Genomic DNA, 17,767 nt, shown 5'->3' with positions numbered 1-17,767 from the left:
ATCAATATCTCATGCTCAGCTTTTCCTACAAAACTCCAAAATGAAATATCAAATTGTGTACTTCATGTTCACCTGTGAGTTTCTCATGGACACCTCACACTTAACATGCCTCAGACAAAACTCCATTATACCTTCTGCAATCCCACTCTACCTCGTTTCACCAGTGTTAGTTACTGTCAAGTTCATTCTTACAGTCCTAAAGGACAGAGTATTGTGGTGTCCTTTGCCTACTTTTATTTTTTCATATTCTGTATGTAATCAGTGAGCAATGCCTGCTATCTTCACTGTGGAAAGTCTGTGCACTTTTTTTTTAAAATTTAAGTTTATTTATATTTATTTTTGTGGGGTGCAGGGTGTTGTTTCACTACATGCATATATTGTACAATGATTTGCTTAGGATAGATAGCATCGTTTTCAACATTGCTCTACAATGATCCTCATACAGGGATTCTCATCTCCTGTTCAGATTTTTAGAAGAGCCTCCTGGCTAGTTTGCCTCCTTCTGCCTTTCCAACTCTGATGGATAATTCGATGTGTTCACTTGACTGGGTTAAGGAATGCTGAGATAGTTTGTAACGGATTATTTCAGGGTGTGTCTGTGAGCACATTTCAGGAAGGGATTAGGTTAGCATCACCAGTTGGAGTAAAGAAGATCTGTCCTCACCACGTGGGAGGACCCCCTCCATTCTGTGGAGGGCCCGGAGAGAATAGAAAGGCGGAGAAAGGATGGGTTCCCTCTCTCTTCTTGTGCTGGGACATTCATCTTCTCCTCATCATTGACATCACGTCTCCTCTGCCTAAAACGCTTTTTGCTCAGATTACTGCATGATCTGTGTCCTCTTTTTCAGGAAATCAGACTAAGCGCAATATGTTTTCTTGTCCCTGGAAGGGTTAACAACATACTAACCGATAGTTACCTGCTACCTGCTACCTCTCTAGAGGCTGAAAACTCCATCCACCCCCACCCCAGAAATGTCTATAAAGGGGCTGTTAACATTCCACCCCCAACTCCCAAATTTTGAGGAAGTACAGTTTTGGGCCCTAATGGGCCAAAAGAAAACAAAACATTCACTAACAAACACAGTAGAAGGTAAAACCTTTATGGAAAACAACTTTATTGATTTTCAGAAAGTGACATAAATTTTAGTGCCTTTCCTTCCTGATGTATGGGCTTAGCTATAGCTGAGCATGAGCTGCTGAGCAGCGGGGCTTTAAACAGAAGTGACGTGTCCTGTCACCAGTATCTGAGACGTCCACTGCGTCACTGTCCACACGAAGGGGTTCTGGTAGAAGTCATGCCAAGGCTTCCATGTCAATATTCATCATAATATGGATAATTAGGGTGGCCAGCTAAACTGGAATGAGGGATAGTAAAGGACACTATGAATGCAATGACCTTATAGATGGGGTGGTAGCAAAGTTATTCCTATGAGGCTGCCTTTAGGGTGAAACTTAAAAATTTATTCCTTGATTGGTAGTAAATTACAGTTTTTACTTTCATGAGCATGATTTTGTAACAAATGTTTTTGATAAATAATAACTAAATCATTCAAATTATATTTCCTTGGCTGAAACTTAACACTCAGAGAACACAGTTAAAAATCTATTCTTCTCCCTTATGTACATCTGTCAACAAGTAAAGTGATATTCCATCCTACCTTATTTCAAATTCTCAATGAAAGCTCTAACCTATTCTGCCTTGTTTTGTTTTGAACAAGGATTGTAAGATAAAGTCTCTATCCCAGAAGCTTACGTATATAGTTTAAGATCTGTATAGTTTGATAACAGAAAAATAAAGTGATAAAAAAATTACTACATATTATTAAAACATTTAATAGGTAGGAAAAATTACTGTGTGCCACTCCCTGTTCTTTGCATTTTTTTCCTAGATTACTTTCACTTTTCTTTATACTAATAAAAATATTAGCAACGATAATGTATCTACTAATTTTTGAATACATACAACTTTGCATTTGCATACATTATCACATTTACTTCTATTATGAATTAAAATTCCCATGGGCAGAAGGCATAAATATTCCTTGCTAACCTTCATTTATGATATATGTCCTTTTTCACATTCTATAACCGTAGTGCATAAAGGAACAGTAAAGAAATTTGTTGGTTGTAAATTTTGCCCAACAGTGGGGATTTTCCTCCACACTCTTCCTTTGGTTTTAAATCTCTCTTCTCTAAGATTTCTTCATCTTCTGCATTGAGATCTCCATATTTCAGGAAACTAAAATTAAGTATTTCTATCATCCTCACCAAGGCCAGCCTTTCTGGAGGCAATGAAGTGTTTGGGTCCTGAGCAAACACGCAGTGAAAAGGAAAAAAGATACTTGGCACCTTAAAGACAGGGAATCAACAGGATCTAGGGAACAATTTCATTTGGAGGTGATGGGAATTTCTGACTTGGATCACAGGGTTGTTGAAGATGCCTTTAATCTGATAAAAAATTGAGTGGGTTTGGGAGAACATGATGTAAGCTTGGTTTGGAAACATTCAATTAGGTACATTGGTGACCTTCACAGGGTATGTCCACTATACAGTTATAGGAAAGAGAGGCCTCCATGGAAGATGTATAAACAGCAACCATACTGACTATTCTGGAAAGTTCTATAGAGTGAGACATGCAGAGGTCCATGTGGGGAAGTCCACGCTGACCCTGGGCCCTGTACCCTGTGGCTGTGTCAGAAAACAGAGCTCTGCGGTGACTCTGGAGGGAGAATTGCATAGAGCTCCTGTCTCATCCCTGAGTCAAACCGCCACTGTCTTCCTGGTACTGAAGTAACTTACACCCATCCCACATTCCTACTCAGAAAAAATATTGCAGCAATATTTTCATCAAGGTCACTTACTTTTTAGGGTCAATGTATCGACAATTTCTGTTCAGGCCCTCTAAGACTTTCATATCCTCTGAAGACAATTGGAATTCAAAAACCTATCACAGGAGCAAAAAATATTTATTATTTTAGACTGCATAATTGCTAATCCAATTACTGTTCTGTTAGAGAGCAGATTCTTTTTATCAACTGTTGAGTATATCTTTAAACAGAGAAGCAAATCCACTACATGACGTACCTGGATTTCTTGTTTAGAACTTTGAATTGGAAATGTTTTTAATCTCACATCTGAATTTGAAGGTAGATCATTTCAAATCAGTGCTCTTTGCCCCTTTTTTGTAATTTTTATAGCTTAAATCTATTTACTACCATATCTGATAACAGCATCATCTGCCTCAGTCACTGGCATGCTAAAGAAAAAGGGATTGGAATTTTGACTTGGTTATGAAGACGATTAAAATTAGTCCTTGTTTGAAATTTGACATCAACTTGCTGTTCTCAACTTAAAATTTGTCACCTTGTCAGTATGGCAGTTCTGGTCCCCACACCAAGCCAGTGTTCTCAGTCTTGCCCTGATTAGAAGGTTCACATTATGTTCAGCACATCATTCTGTTACACTTCATGCAGAGTTCAGTCATGGTATTAAAGAGAAAATATGGCGAGGTCACAATTCCCCAGAACTACAAGTTAGTGAACAAGAAAGAAAACTACTATGAACATGGAGTTTCTTTGTAGTCTGCATGTTTCTTGCCAGTCAGGAGAAGATAAAAAAACCAGAAAAAAAAAACAGCCAAAGGAAGAGAAATAGGTAACAGAGAGAGGAGCAAAACATGCCAACGTATCAAATGAAATGCTTGAGTGATTTTGCCAGATTAGTTTAGAGCAGATCATATTTCCTTCCTGGGATTTTGTTTATTTGTTTTTTGATAAGGCTAATGAAATTGCATTCCAGATAGGGGTTCATGTCAAGTCTTCATGGCTGGTGTTGAGAATAGCTAAAAATTAGAATCACTTACATGGAAGATTGAAAATTTCCTTTAATACACAACTTTGGTGTGTATATATAAAGTTTCAAAAATGCTCTTATGTCTAGAAGATGGTTTTTAGAATGGCTTCTGCAATTAGAAAAAATAGCTTGCTAGAATGTGAATGTCCTATAACTGAGTGATAATTGTGCTTCAGACACTCATTGGAATTTTAAATTAAAACAGGTGAGTGGCCTTTTATTACCTGCCAGCAGCATGGCTATTTGCAGTCATTAGGCTGAGATATCATAAATGACCAAAAATTGTATGTCAAAAGTGCTTGGTAAGTTCTATGGCATATACCTGAGATAAAAAGAAATCTCATTGCTGTTTGGGACACCAACACCCCAGAAGTAATTCAAATCTGCTTTGCAAAAGCAAAGTGACTGCTTATGTGCACAGAGCAGGGCACATGCTGAATCTGGTGGCAATGAGCTGCAGAGAGAAGTGAACTGTCCCATGTGCATGTTGACAGTTTTGTAGACAATTTCAAACAAGGACAGACATCCTTGATACAGGCCCACAGTGAGCACAGGACAGGAAAAAAGTCGCCCAAATTCAAACATCCCAGGAGAAATGAAGCATCCACAGCACCAGCAGTCAGCGGTCAGTGATACGCTGCAATGATGGTAATGATTCTGTTTCTAAAGCAATCGAGTCACTAAGTTTGTGAACTACAAAAGAATAGATCAGGATTTAATCCTACACTCAACAGAAAGTAAAATCAGGGTGTTTCAGATATGACTAGAGTTCTGTGTGATATGTGTGCCTTATTTATAAGCCCAAGACATTTCTGGAGCACCTCTGAGAACCAATTCTTGATCCAGGCTCTGTCTCTTATTAGCTTTGGTAAGGCCGGTAGATACATCTATAGAATTAGGAGAGTGGATCAGCTAATTTCTCAGCTCTCAGTTCTCTGATTCTAGGCACGGTATTTTGCAAGAAGTGAAACGGCAGTTGAAATTTTTATAACCTCAAACTGTCCATATCATGAATCACAGAGAGAGAGACTTCATTCTTCTTCATAGCTGGTGTTACCACACTTCTGAAAACTACAAAACTATTTAAAGGATTCTGCATATACATAAGTGTATATATTCAGAAACATTTTTCCTGGGAAGTACTCAACATTTTTGGTAACTGTATATATTAATTTATTACCAGAATAAATTTTATTGGCCTGCTAAGTAAACTCAGATAATTAATAAATAAAAAATAAAATTGAGACAATGTAAACATAAAAAGTTGTCACTAATTGATAATATATTGAACCAAATGTATTTATAAATTCATAGTAATACTCTAATAACACAAAGAAAGAGAGCAAAAACAATTTGTAAACAATTTATGAATGTAGGTAAAAGGCATTCATTGTTTTATTCTTTAAACTTTTATGTGCATTTAAAAATTCTAAAAACAAAATAGAAAAAGTTATCGAGACTATGAGAATATTATTTCAGCATTTTCCCCAACAATTCCACTAACAGGTGGCATCTATTTCCCACCTGTTGAGTCTGGCCTGGTCTGTAACTTGCATTGGTCGATAGATTTGCCAGAAGCAATGATGTGTCAGTTCTGAGGCTAGACATGAAAAGGCTTTGCAAGTATCCACTCCTGCCTTGGGATTGTGGATGTGCTGAGAAGAGGCCTGGGCTACTCAGCTGGAGGATGACAATCCATATGGAAAAGAGCTGAGAATTCCCTGACAATAGCACAGATGATATCCTGGAGCAGAGCTGACTCCTTGTCCTGCACTCTCTGCAAACACTTGAAGGAGCCAAGCCAAGGTCAGAAAACTCACTGAGTTCAGGCTACGCCCAGGCTAATTTTATACCAAAATATCATGAGCTAATGTTTTTTGTATTAACTTCTGTCTTAGGTGTAGATCGTTCTACAACTATAGTTAGTACTGTAAGAATGGCATCCTACTAGAAAATGAAATTTAAAAAGAGTCCTAATAAAAATAGGCAAAGACTTGAATGACAGGCACTTTACAAAGAAAGAAACTCAGAGTGAATAAATGATTGAAAATTAAATTACAGAGTATTTAGGGAAATGAAAAATGAAACCTTAATCACTTGCAGACTGAAGATCACCTAATCTAAATCCCTCAATTCAGAAAATGAAGTTAATGAGATGTCACTCGCACATAGCTACAGAGTAAATTGACAACTCAATGCTGAAATTAAAATCTCTTTTTCCTGTCCAGTCCTAATTCTATCTAGTCATGCTGCCTCTCCTGTTGTAGTGTATGAGGAAACTCTTGTGAATGCACACAAAGTTTATATTAATAAGAATTTCCAGGGAAATTGACTTTGATAAAGAAGTCTTGAGAGCCTTACAAAGAAGCACATGCATGTAGGGTGCTTTGCAGGATCCTGATGCCCACAGCCCTGCTCATCACCTGCAAGTTTTCCTTGATGCGCTTCTCATTGAAACTCTTGGCCAGGACCACCACCCCACGCTGCAGCTGGTAGCGAAGGGCAACCAGGGCTGGAGTCCGCTTGTGCTTTTCTGCCATGGCACAAAGAACTGGATCATCCAAGAGAACCGGGAAGTTTGGGTCCATCCTGGAAGGAAAGGCAGAAATGCTGAACTCCTGAGGCTGAGTATTGTTTCACAGGAGACTCTCAAAACAGACTGAGGCATCTACCCTAGACCAGAGCTTCTCAAATGTGGTCCCTGGACCAGATGCATCAGCATTATCTAGGATCTTGTCAGGAAGACAAATTCTACCTTCCCCTTGAGCCATTTTAGAATTAATCCCAGGAAACTGAGTATGGCATGATTAAAAACATTTCAACAAGATGATGTTCAGTTCAGCTCCTTTTTGTCCTTATTACCATTGTTTTTCTCGTTGGCTTCCCAGAGCACTGTAGGCAACCAGAACAATGTCTTTTGACTTGCAGAAATCCAGCAGTTTTCTCTGGTTGAGATAAGGATGACATTCCACCTGTAGATGGACAAGAGAGAAAAGTTTCAGATTACATGAAATATTAATACAACATGAAAAAAAGGTAAAAGCAAAAGGTGCTAAATATAAAACTGCATAGCATTAAATTTGAAGTGAAAATATTAACCTCAAGTAATGATCTTTTAAAAAAAATAAAATTTATATCCCTGTCCTCTAACAGAGTGAAGGGTTAAAACAATGATATTTCTGAGAACCAGCAACTCTACAACCAATGTTTTGGTTTCTAAATACCTTTGTCCCTACAAGAAGGCATGGAGAAGTTAAGATCTTGGACATAGTAAAAACTCTTTGAGTCGTGGACATCAGGTTTTATCAAAAAGTAAGAGTTTGGTCAAAGACTCTGAGGCCAAGTCTGACGAACCAAAGAACCACTTTGGTGACATCCCACTGGTGACATTTGGGTAGATTTCAGCATCAAAGTAATAATTAGTACAATCAGTTACAGCACATAAAATAAATAAAAATCCATGAGTCCATAGTGATGGACACAGAAAGAGAAAGAACAAAAATATTTTTGCACACTGATGGTAATTATTACAGTAACTTCTTTATCAGAACATTGATAAAGAGATGTTATTAAGTTTTCACCAATATTATAAGAATAATTATAGTTGATCCTGACTTCCTTATGGAATTATTTTATTTTACAGTATTATGTCAGGTAAAAATTGTCAAAAGAGTGCCTAAACATAAAAATGATCATTTACAAACCCAAATGAAATAGCTAATTTTCCCAAACACAATTGATGGATACTCAACCATTATGTGGAAATTTGATATGAAATTTAACTTTCTCTGTTGACAATTATCACCCAAAAGATAATTAGTGATTGCAAATGGTAAAACACATATTTAGAGAGAAGAGATTTGGCCATGACTAGCTCAAGCAAGTGACTGAAACCAACATCAATAATAGTGGGACAACTGGTCATTACGTGCACCCTACAGGGGTGCAATTTCAGTGACCCAGCAAGCCAAGGACACTTTCTTGCCAATAATGTTTAACTTTATTATAATAAAGCATTTAGCTTTTAATTTATAGAAACTTGGGAGAGAGAAACAAGTAATCTAAAATGGCAAGACAGCAGTGTGATAAATCCAGAATATTTGAAATCACTGGTATGAATTATGGAGAAAAGGACTGGTGACCATTCTAGGTTAAAATAGCTTGAGAAACATGATAAAAACAAGAAGTGAGCCACAGTTCCATCTTAGTTAAAAACGAAGAACAACAGAAGATATTTGGGAAAAACAATGGAACATAAAAACCTGTGCTGGGTATTAGATGATATGAGGGAATTATGATAACTTCCTGAGACCCAATAATGCAACTGTAATTGTGTGGGGGAATATCTTCATTCCTGTGGCATGTTTTCTGAAGTGTACAGGAGTGGATGTTCATGTCCAAAATTTAACTTATAGAAGTTTAGCAAAATATGCATATATGTGCACAGATGTTCCCACACACTTGTGTATCTACCTATATTTGGCAATGTGGCAAAATGTCAGAGGTTTTTGATATAGATGGGAAAACAGGGGTGTTCTATATCATTTTTTCCCCAAATTTTCTGAATCTTTGAAAATTATCATAATAAAATATTGGGGTACAGCTTATATTAAAACCACAATTTTAACATTTATATATTTTTATAGCACCAATCATGGTGCTATATTATTACATATCAAATTCATAAATTTTATAAGCTATATTTTCTAACTGAGGACCCTTACTTCTTGATTCCAAGTTGCTAAAAGGAAAACAAGGCACAGAATCAGGCACAGAATGAATGTGTTTATAGAATTGTTTTGATGTAAGAAAGCTTGGAAAGAAGCAGACTGACAGATGGTCAGCCACAAGGTCAGCTCTGTGTTTTGCTAAAGTTCCTCAGTGTTGATTTCATCCACCAGAGACAGGTATCATCATAAACAGGTAACTTCATCTCTCTAACTTGATTGACTGTCATAGAGTCCAGTTCATATTTTCCTCTATTTATGATAATGCTGAAGAACCCAGAGAGCAGAGGTACCAAAACCAAGGATTCAGGCATTCAAACCCCGTATAAATCCTAACCTCCTGTTTTCTCCTATTTCCACTCGTTCCTTATTAAGTGCCCATTCCATGTTTTCATGGTCTTCCTTCCTATATGCAGTTCCCTCCAAGTCACTTTCACCCATCTAGTCCTTGGTCACATCCTGCATACCTCAGAGAATTTCCACTTTCTCACGAGATCTGATTGATTCCAGCCCTCCCTGGTCTCCTTTACCTCCCCAAATTCTAATACAAGATTCAGCACTAAGGTTCTTCCACCTTTTTCACTAAGACTTTACCAAGCAGAGATACAATAAATGGTCCTCCACGCCTTCTAGACAGAGGCTCTGCTCTGTAGAATCTCATGTTGCTCAAAGGTGAGAGGAACAGGAGGGAAGGACAGTGGACACCTGGCAGCAGTACAGGAAGAAGGGCATGAAGCACAGGAATGAGAGGAGGCTGAGGCGCTCACCTGGTTGCAGACGGGCTTGTACCTGAGCCCTGGCTTGTTGAGGATCATCTCCAGCTGCCTGCGGTTAAAGTTGGACACCCCGATGGACTTGGCCAATCCTGCGTCCTTACACTTCTCCATGGCCTGGGGAGGAAGGGGTCGTGAGGAATTATTTGTGCACTTTTCTGCAGATCAAGAGAAATGCAATATAGGACTGTTAAAAGGAAAAACTGACAAGAAATGACAATGAAGCTTTCTGGCATTGATTGTCAAGAAGAAAGAAACTAGTACAGAGTATAGGGGAAGAAGGTAGTGACAGCAAGAATGCTCATGATCTCCTTAGGTAGCTGGAGAGATGATTGCACATTGAATTAAAGAGGTGCCTGTCCTCATTTTCCCCAATCTTCTTAGGTGTTTCTATTACATTCCAGCAATGAGTTCTTCTCTACCACTTCAGGGAAACTGCCCTTGTAAAGGACTTGAATTTCTAGATCCAAGGTGCTTATCCCACTCTCCCAGGTGTCAGGTGGGAACCAGATCACCCCTCTCTTAGCTTCCTTCCCTGTGCTATTTCCTCCAAGCACTCACCTCCCACGTGGCACAGAGATCCACAGTATCAAATATTAATTTTCCATGTTCATCTTTTGGAATCATCTCCTCTCCAGGCTGGAACAGAAGCAGTTATTTCAGAGATGTCACAATAAATATCTCCACCCTCTGCCATGTGCCCAGGTATGTCTAGGACTGGGGCACTAACCTTTATGAGGTAGGTGGTTGAAAATTCCTGATACCAATATTTGCATAGAGTTTGCCTATGGATTCCTAAGGAATGTTTTTAGGAGACAGGCTTTCTCTAATGTCACATTTTTAATATGTTTTCATAAATATCATTTTCTTAGGTCCTATGGGAACTTATTGTGACTTGGTTTATACTTGCCTACATTCTATACTTTCTTATTTGTTAATGTCTGTCTCTATCTAGGAAAGACGGCAGGTTACATGGCTTTGTTTTCAGAATAACATGTGCAGTCTTGACCCAGGTGGGTTGATCAGAGCTCTTTATCCTTCTGAGCACATAGCAACTCAACAATCCATGAAATGATGGTCACGCCTGCAGCAGAAGTGAAATAGATTTGATCACACAATTGCCTACCTTCATAGACACTGGGGAATGAATAAGGTAGAGGTCAACATAGTCCAGTTGAAGTTTTTTCAGTGACCTTTCCAAGGCTGTTCGGACCAACTGTGGCTGATGGAAAGTGCACCAGAGCTGCAGAGGTTAAAGAATGGAATTTAAAATTGATACATGAGCCAATTTTGTTGTTTTGTGTCACCTAACATTGAAACCTTTTTTCTACTATTTGCAAACTGATGATCATAAGTATATAATACTCCCTTTCTTCTTTTCTTTCCTGTGACCTGACCTTCCTATAAAAACTCTATTATATGTCTGAGTATTTCGTTGTATATCTCCAGAACACAGAAAAAAATTGCTCTAGTAATAAAATTTTTTTTATGAAATAATACGAATTCTCATAGTCTGAATTGTGGTTGATTGACTTTACAAAGCATTTGATAAACTTAATCTCATTCATCCATTCAGTGCAGTGGGGAAGAATAATTATCTCTTTTGTTTAATAACTGACGGCAATATTGTGTAGAATCTGTTAACTTGTGATGGGCAGCGTTCAAGACACCTTAGCTCTATCCTGTTTAATATCCAAAGAGCTGTCTCATATTCCTTTCTCTTTATAACAAAGTGAAAATTGAAATTCATAATGAATAGAAATTTGAGAAAGTCACACATGAGATAAGAAAAGCCATACTCTGATCACAGTTTTGTCTGATTTTACGGTCAGTAATGAATTATAACACCTCGAGCTCAGACTCAGATAAGTAAAGTGAATTTATGTTAAAGACATAAATTTAGGCATCCTAATGATGAGAAATTCATCATTGTTCTCTGTTTTGATTCTAATTTCAATACATGAATGTATGTGAATAAAAGCTGTACTGATAAGCAATAATTCACCAAAAGGCCACTGATTGAATGCTGTAATTGTCCTCTTCACATAATCTATGAAAGAAATGTGCACACAGGCACACCAAATACATGATACCTTTGAAGTGTAGAATATGTCTTCTCTTTTTACAATGCCATCTGCGATCTTGCTTCGGATGGCCAGTCCAATCTCTTCTTCATTATTATAGAAATAAGCAGAATCAATATGGCGAAACCCAGCGTCTATTGCTAATTTGGTGGCCTCCCCAGCTTCACTCTTAGGAACCTAGAGGAGCAAACACAGGTAGCATTTGGAGATCCACATGACTGAAAGGTAGTGCAGGCACAAGCCATGACATTCTCATGCACCAAGTTTTCCTCATGCCTTTGTTAGTTCTGCATGTGAGGTGATGAGCCCATCCCAGTTTGCCTGGGTCATTCCCAGTTAGTAGTAAAGATTGGGCACCCCAGGGATCACTTCACTCCTGAGCAATCACTGGTTTAGCACTGGCATTGGAGGTCACCAAGAACACTTCCAGGTTTAGTGTTTTGCTGAAAGAACTCATAGGACTCAACCAAGTGTTATAGTCATTGCTGTTATTTTTTAGTGAGGTTAAAAATTAAGATTTAGTGAAGGTAAACGGGCATGGTATTATATGTAGAAGAAATCTGGCACAAAAGTCAACGAGTCCTCTCCCAGTGAATTCACACAGAAGACACAAATTTCCCCTAGCATTAAATTTTGGGTCTAGTTTCTTTAATCTAAATACGGATATCCAGTTTACCCAGCACTATTTATTGAAGACCTGTACCTCTTGCCAAATACCCACATCAACTCAAAGTGGATTAAAGACTTAAATATAAGACATGAAACTATAAATCTCCTAAAAGAAAACATGAGAAACACTTCAGGGTATAGGATTTGGCAAAGACTTTATGAATAAGACCGCAAAGCACAGGCAACGAAAGAAAAAAAAAAAAAAAAACAAATGGAATCATACCAAACTAAATAGCTTTTGCACAGCAAAGGAAACAATCAGAATAGTGAAAAGACAATCTATAGAATGGGAGAAAATATTTGCAAACTATGCATCTGACAAGTGATTAAGATCCAGAATATAAAAGGAACTCAACTTTACAGTAAAACAAATAATCCAAATAAAAATGAGCAAAGGAGCTGAATAGACATTTCTCAAAGGAAGACGTAGAAATGACCAACAGGTACATGAAAAAATGCTCAACATCACTAATCATCAGGGAAATGCAAATTAAAACCACAATGACATATCATCTCACCCTAGTTACACTAGCTATTATCAAAAAGACAGAGAATAACAAATGCTGGTGAGGATGTGGAGAAGGGGAAATCCTCCTACACTGTTGGGACTGCAAATTAGCACAGCCATTAAGAAAAACATTATGGAGCTTCCTCAAACAACTACAGGTAGAACTGCCATATGATCCAGCAGTCCCATGGCTGGTATGTACCCAAAGGAATGTAAATGACCATGTTGGAGGGATACCTGCACTTCCATTTATATCGCAGCTCTACTTACAATAGCCAAGATATGGAATGAACATAAATGTCTTTGACAGATGACTGGATAAGGAAAATACAGTATATGTAAACAATGGAATATTACTCAACCAAAAAAGAATGAAATTCTGCCATTTGCAGCAACTTGGATGTGCTTGGAGAAAATTGGTGAAATCAGCTAGACACAGAAAGAAAAATACCAAATTTCCTCACTCATAAGTGGGAGCTAAGAAAGAAAGAAAGAAACAACAATCAGAATAATATGCTGCACTTTCAGAAGGAGAGAACAGAAATGTGGTTCCTAGAGGTGGGAAAGTGGGAGATGAAGGGGGTTAGCAAGAACTTGGTTAATGGACACAGAGAATGGTCATGTTTTGTAATAAGGAATATGCTAATTACCCAAATTTGATCATACACACTGTACACAAGTATTGATAGTCAACTCTGCACCCCACAAAAAAGGAAAACTATAAAAATAAATAAGTAAATGTTGGGAATACATGGGAAATGTCTAAAAGAGAAGCTCTTTAGAGACTCAATTCCTAAGCCTTTCACCGTAGGCTGGTTGCATAGACATGATGCTGCCTAGTACACAATAAAATTCCAGTCTCCCAAAGTAAAGCAGGTTTATAATAACACCAGTAGTTAAGGTGCAGTCATCACCATCATCAGTTAGGAGATGGTGAGAAATCCACACTTCTGAATGCCATCCAGTGTCCAGTTTGAAAGCAAACATTTCTATGGACAGCAGTCTATCAAGTCTCTCCTAAACAGCCATTTTTTTCTGAATGACACAATTAAATTCTAGGACTAAAGATGTATATTCTAAGGATATAGACTTATATGTAAGAAATTAACTGTAGTCTATGAGGGGTCAGCAAAATAGGTGTCAGCCCTGAAAACTAAGTACATTTCTTTTAGGTAAAATACAGTTAGAATGAAATTTAAAATAAGTGGCTTGTCTACTAAATTTGGATAAACATTTGGAAGAGCATTTGTTAAAGGACAAAAAGGTAAAGGAAACAGACTAGTCTTCATTTACTTTTAAGAATTTCAGAATCTTTCCACTTTTTAATGAAATTACAGGAGGTAGATTCTGGGTCCTCAGGGCTCTCTCCGGATCCCTGCCCTGGTCTCCACTTAGGTGTAGGAGCACTTGGAGGATCACCAAAGATGAAACTCAGTGAGGTCCTTTATCCTTCCTTCCCTCCCTGTATTAGTCCATTTTGTGTTGCTGTAACAGAATACCCGAGACTGAGTAATTTATAAAAAACAGAGGTTTATTTGGCTTACAGTTCTGGGACAGCTGCATCTAGCGTGGGCCTCAGGCTGCTTCTACTCATGGCAAAAAGCAGATCACATGGCAAGAGGAAGCAAGAGAGAGAGGAGGTGCCAGGGTCTTTTTAAACAACTGGCTCTCAGGGGAACTAATAAAGCGAGAACTCACTCACTAGCCCCCCCCCCACCGGTAGAACATTAATTGATTCATGAGGGATCTGCCGCCATGACTCAGCTCCCAGCACTCCCAAATTAGGGATCAAGTTTCCACATGAGTTTTTTGGGGGACAACACATCCAAACTCCATCACTCCCTTTCATATCACTTTATGCTACTAAGTAAAAACTCCAGTCTCCTCTCTGAAAAATGTCTCCTTGCGTATATTCTTATGTTTTATAGCTGAGAAAAGTGAGACTTAAGGTTTAAGTACCTAGTCCTTTGTCACACAGAAGTAGTCTAAGGACAACACTAGAATCTACATTTTTATTCTTTTCAGTGAACTATTCATTTTGCTCCTTCATGTTAGAGGAAACCTCTACTATTTTGACTCAAATTCAATGTACTTTAAAATGGACCAAGAATTTAGACTTGTCCTTGTCAGGTCGTAGTTTGCCTCAAAATGATGTTATAGTTTCCCTTCAGGTAAATTTCCAGAAAGGAGAACAGTCCTGGGAAATTGTATTGAGTCCAGGTCCAGTATTTGCTGTTTGGTGCTCAGCAGGATGCCCCACAGCAAGGCTGCCATGCTCCCCCATTATTTCTCATGCACCCCAAATCCAGTAACTTTTACCACAAAGACTTCTCTGGATCATGTGCACTTGGAAGGAGGAAAGATTTTTGAGTTATAGAAATAAACAGAGAAACCATTTTGATTGCAATCAACCTCCAAGCAAGCAACCTGACAGGCTGTGTCTCTGACTGCTGAGTTTCAACCCTCCTGCCAAGCTGGGAAATAGACTTAAACAGGAGGAAGAGCCAGAGCCCAGAATAATCAGCAGGTGTCCTCATGATTAGATCCTGAATTGGAGCAGATTTTCACATTTCCTTTTCATACGTGGAATAGATCTAGTCTGGCGGAACTGAGAACCAAGAGCCACATCTGCAAACTCACATAAGAAGAGGAACCAGACAACCCACTTCAGCTTACGCTTATCCTGGGTCTATTTTCTCATGAACTCTCAAACCCAAGACACCGTTGTTACCTTTGGATGTGCATAGGTGCCAAATCCCAGTACAGGTATGAAGTGACCATCATTCAGTTTCACACTCTGACATTTGGGATCCATCACTGTCACTGCTCTGGATAAATAGACCTTGTTTCTTTCCACTGGCTTCACGGATTGTATGAGCAATGCACAGGCAACACTACAGCTTCTGGTGTAAAAATTAAGCAATGTCATGTAGGAGGAGCAACTTTAAAGCTGTACTGTACAGAATAAGAGGGGATTGGAGCCAGTTTGCATTTTTTTATAAAAGGAAATTCTTAAGTAAATTATTATACAGTCTTAATGAAAGCATTAATGTTTTCTAGAAATAAATTTTTAAATTTAGAATCCACGTATGTTATGGAAAATATTACAAAAGATTTAGTGATCAATGACTGACCGTTTGCTAAACTAGACAAAAACTCCAGGTATGAAGCATTTTCTGTTTGTTTTTGAGATGAAGTCACCTCTTGATCATGCATGATTTGAACAATTAAATTTTTCACACTTCTTACACCACACACACAATTTAGAGGAATGACTAATGAATATTTTTTTAAATGACCCTCAATAAAGAATCAAAAGTTATGATTGAAAATAAATTTGAATTTCTCTTTTTCCATCAGCTTAACTATTTGGTTTCTTCTTTCTTTTCTTCATAATATGCACATCCTTTCATCTCAAGGATTCAAAGAAAAGGTCATTCTGGCCTGGCATTTATTAGAGCATTAATTATGAATAGTTTTGGGGTATAATTTACAATATGCTTATAGTATTGATATTTTTCACCAAGATTTATGATTTTTAGAAACCATCTAAAGAAATATCCAAAAACTTGACCAGTATTCAGTATAATTTATAATTTATTAACATTATTCATAAAAACTGGAAACAGCCTTAATTACAATGAGTTTGGCTATAGTTAGGTGAATATTATGCATTAGCACAATAGGATTTTATGAATCAATTGAAATTTAGCATAAGGAATGATATCAGAAAAATGTGTGACCAGAAAGCTCCAAGGTCTCTCACAGAAACATCAAAATCCAACCTGGCACTCACCAAGCGACCTCAGAGGAACTGCAGTGAACATCCCAAAGTCCAAAGTGACAAAGCAAACTTTTACCACAAAAGCACATTCAAAATGGTTGGAATTACATTCTATTTTCCTAACCCTTGCCAATGCCTGCCTAGCACAGCTGGTCTTGGTGTGTAGGTGGCATCAGCCTAGTCACCAATTTCCTCCTTCAGATGAGAGCAAACAGAAATGATCTTATTTGCAGCATTCCAAACTGCCTGGGACTCCTGAAGGATTGGAGTCTATTTTGCCTAATTTGGACCTTAAAATGAAAAGCAGCTGGAATGGCTCTTTCAAATATAGTGAGACTATAAACTCACAGATGCGTGAAGAAAGATTAGTGGTGGAGACATATATTAGACCACCTAAGATCCTGAGAAGAGGCTGGGGTATAAATTTTGGGGATATTAAGGCATTCAAAAACAGTTGAGTATTCAGAGGTGTTGCTTTGTGTTGCTTTGCCCCCCAAGGATTTGTCACCCCACTTCACCTGGGTGATGGAGATGCAAAGGATTACTCAAAGCCCATCTCTTCTGAGCAGTGAGAGACCCCCAAAGTGGTTAACTTCCCTTGGGAACACTCAAACAAGAGGCAACCCTTCCTCAGGAAATTAACCCTGAATTGGGGTTCTCTTCCTGCATTTATTTTCCAGACCAGGAAGTTACAGGAAGAGACATAGGTGGGTGATAGTTTAACAATGTAGGCTGATAACTTTCAGTGAAACAAGTCCGATGACATTCCAGTAAGGCAATTAAGTGGTCCTATTAACACAAGCTTGATCTTAGCAAACATTCCTTCCCACAGCAATTTCTCAGTATCTTTACATAACAATCAGTAACTAGTCTGTCCTTGAGCCAGCAACCTTGCTGTGCCACAAATCTTTATCTTACACTGGAGACCTATAGCCTGAGGAAAATTTCCAGTCCTCTGCAACGTCAATATTTGAAACTGTAAGGCTTTGGAAGACCAGGCCCTGTGAAGTACATATGCTTTATAGTATATTCCACACAGAGGAATTAAAAAAGCTGCACACAGACCAGGCAACATGTATGCTCAATAAGAACAGTGTAGACCTTAAGCTGTTGTGCTGAGCTCAAGACTCATGTGAATTCTTAGTTAAGAGTTTTCCTGACAAGGAGCAATTCTGCATAGAGTGAAAGAGGTTTCTGTGTTTTCAAATGTCCAACAAAAGAAAAATACACAGAAGACACAAAGAAACTGAAAATCAATGTTCATCATTAGAAAGAAGATACATTGGCACAAACCATTTCTGAAGAAGCACAGGCTTAGTGGAAAAACAAGCATTTCTTATTTTGAAGTCTTTATTATTTCATAAAATGAG

General features: G+C 38.1%; 1 protein-coding gene across 1 annotated transcript; it reads right to left on the bottom strand.

The window, feature by feature from the left end:
* Positions 1-1,312: 1,312 nt before the first annotated feature.
* LOC134379665 (aldo-keto reductase family 1 member C1-like) lies at positions 1,313-15,428 on the bottom strand. Its single transcript, XM_063098700.1, has 9 exons — positions 15,345-15,428; positions 11,446-11,613; positions 10,479-10,595; positions 9,914-9,991; positions 9,347-9,469; positions 6,715-6,824; positions 6,276-6,441; positions 2,862-2,944; positions 1,313-1,355 (listed from the first exon to the last, which is right to left on the bottom strand). Exons 1-9 carry the CDS (start codon positions 15,426-15,428, stop codon positions 1,313-1,315), a joined length of 972 nt encoding a protein of 323 aa, XP_062954770.1.
* Positions 15,429-17,767: the final 2,339 nt, after the last annotated feature.

The sequence above is a fragment of the Cynocephalus volans genome, chromosome 6 (genome assembly GCF_027409185.1).
Source record: "Cynocephalus volans isolate mCynVol1 chromosome 6, mCynVol1.pri, whole genome shotgun sequence".
In the NCBI taxonomy this organism is placed as follows: Eukaryota; Metazoa; Chordata; class Mammalia; order Dermoptera; family Cynocephalidae; genus Cynocephalus; species Cynocephalus volans.
This window is presented reverse-complemented; position numbering and strand designations above follow the sequence as displayed.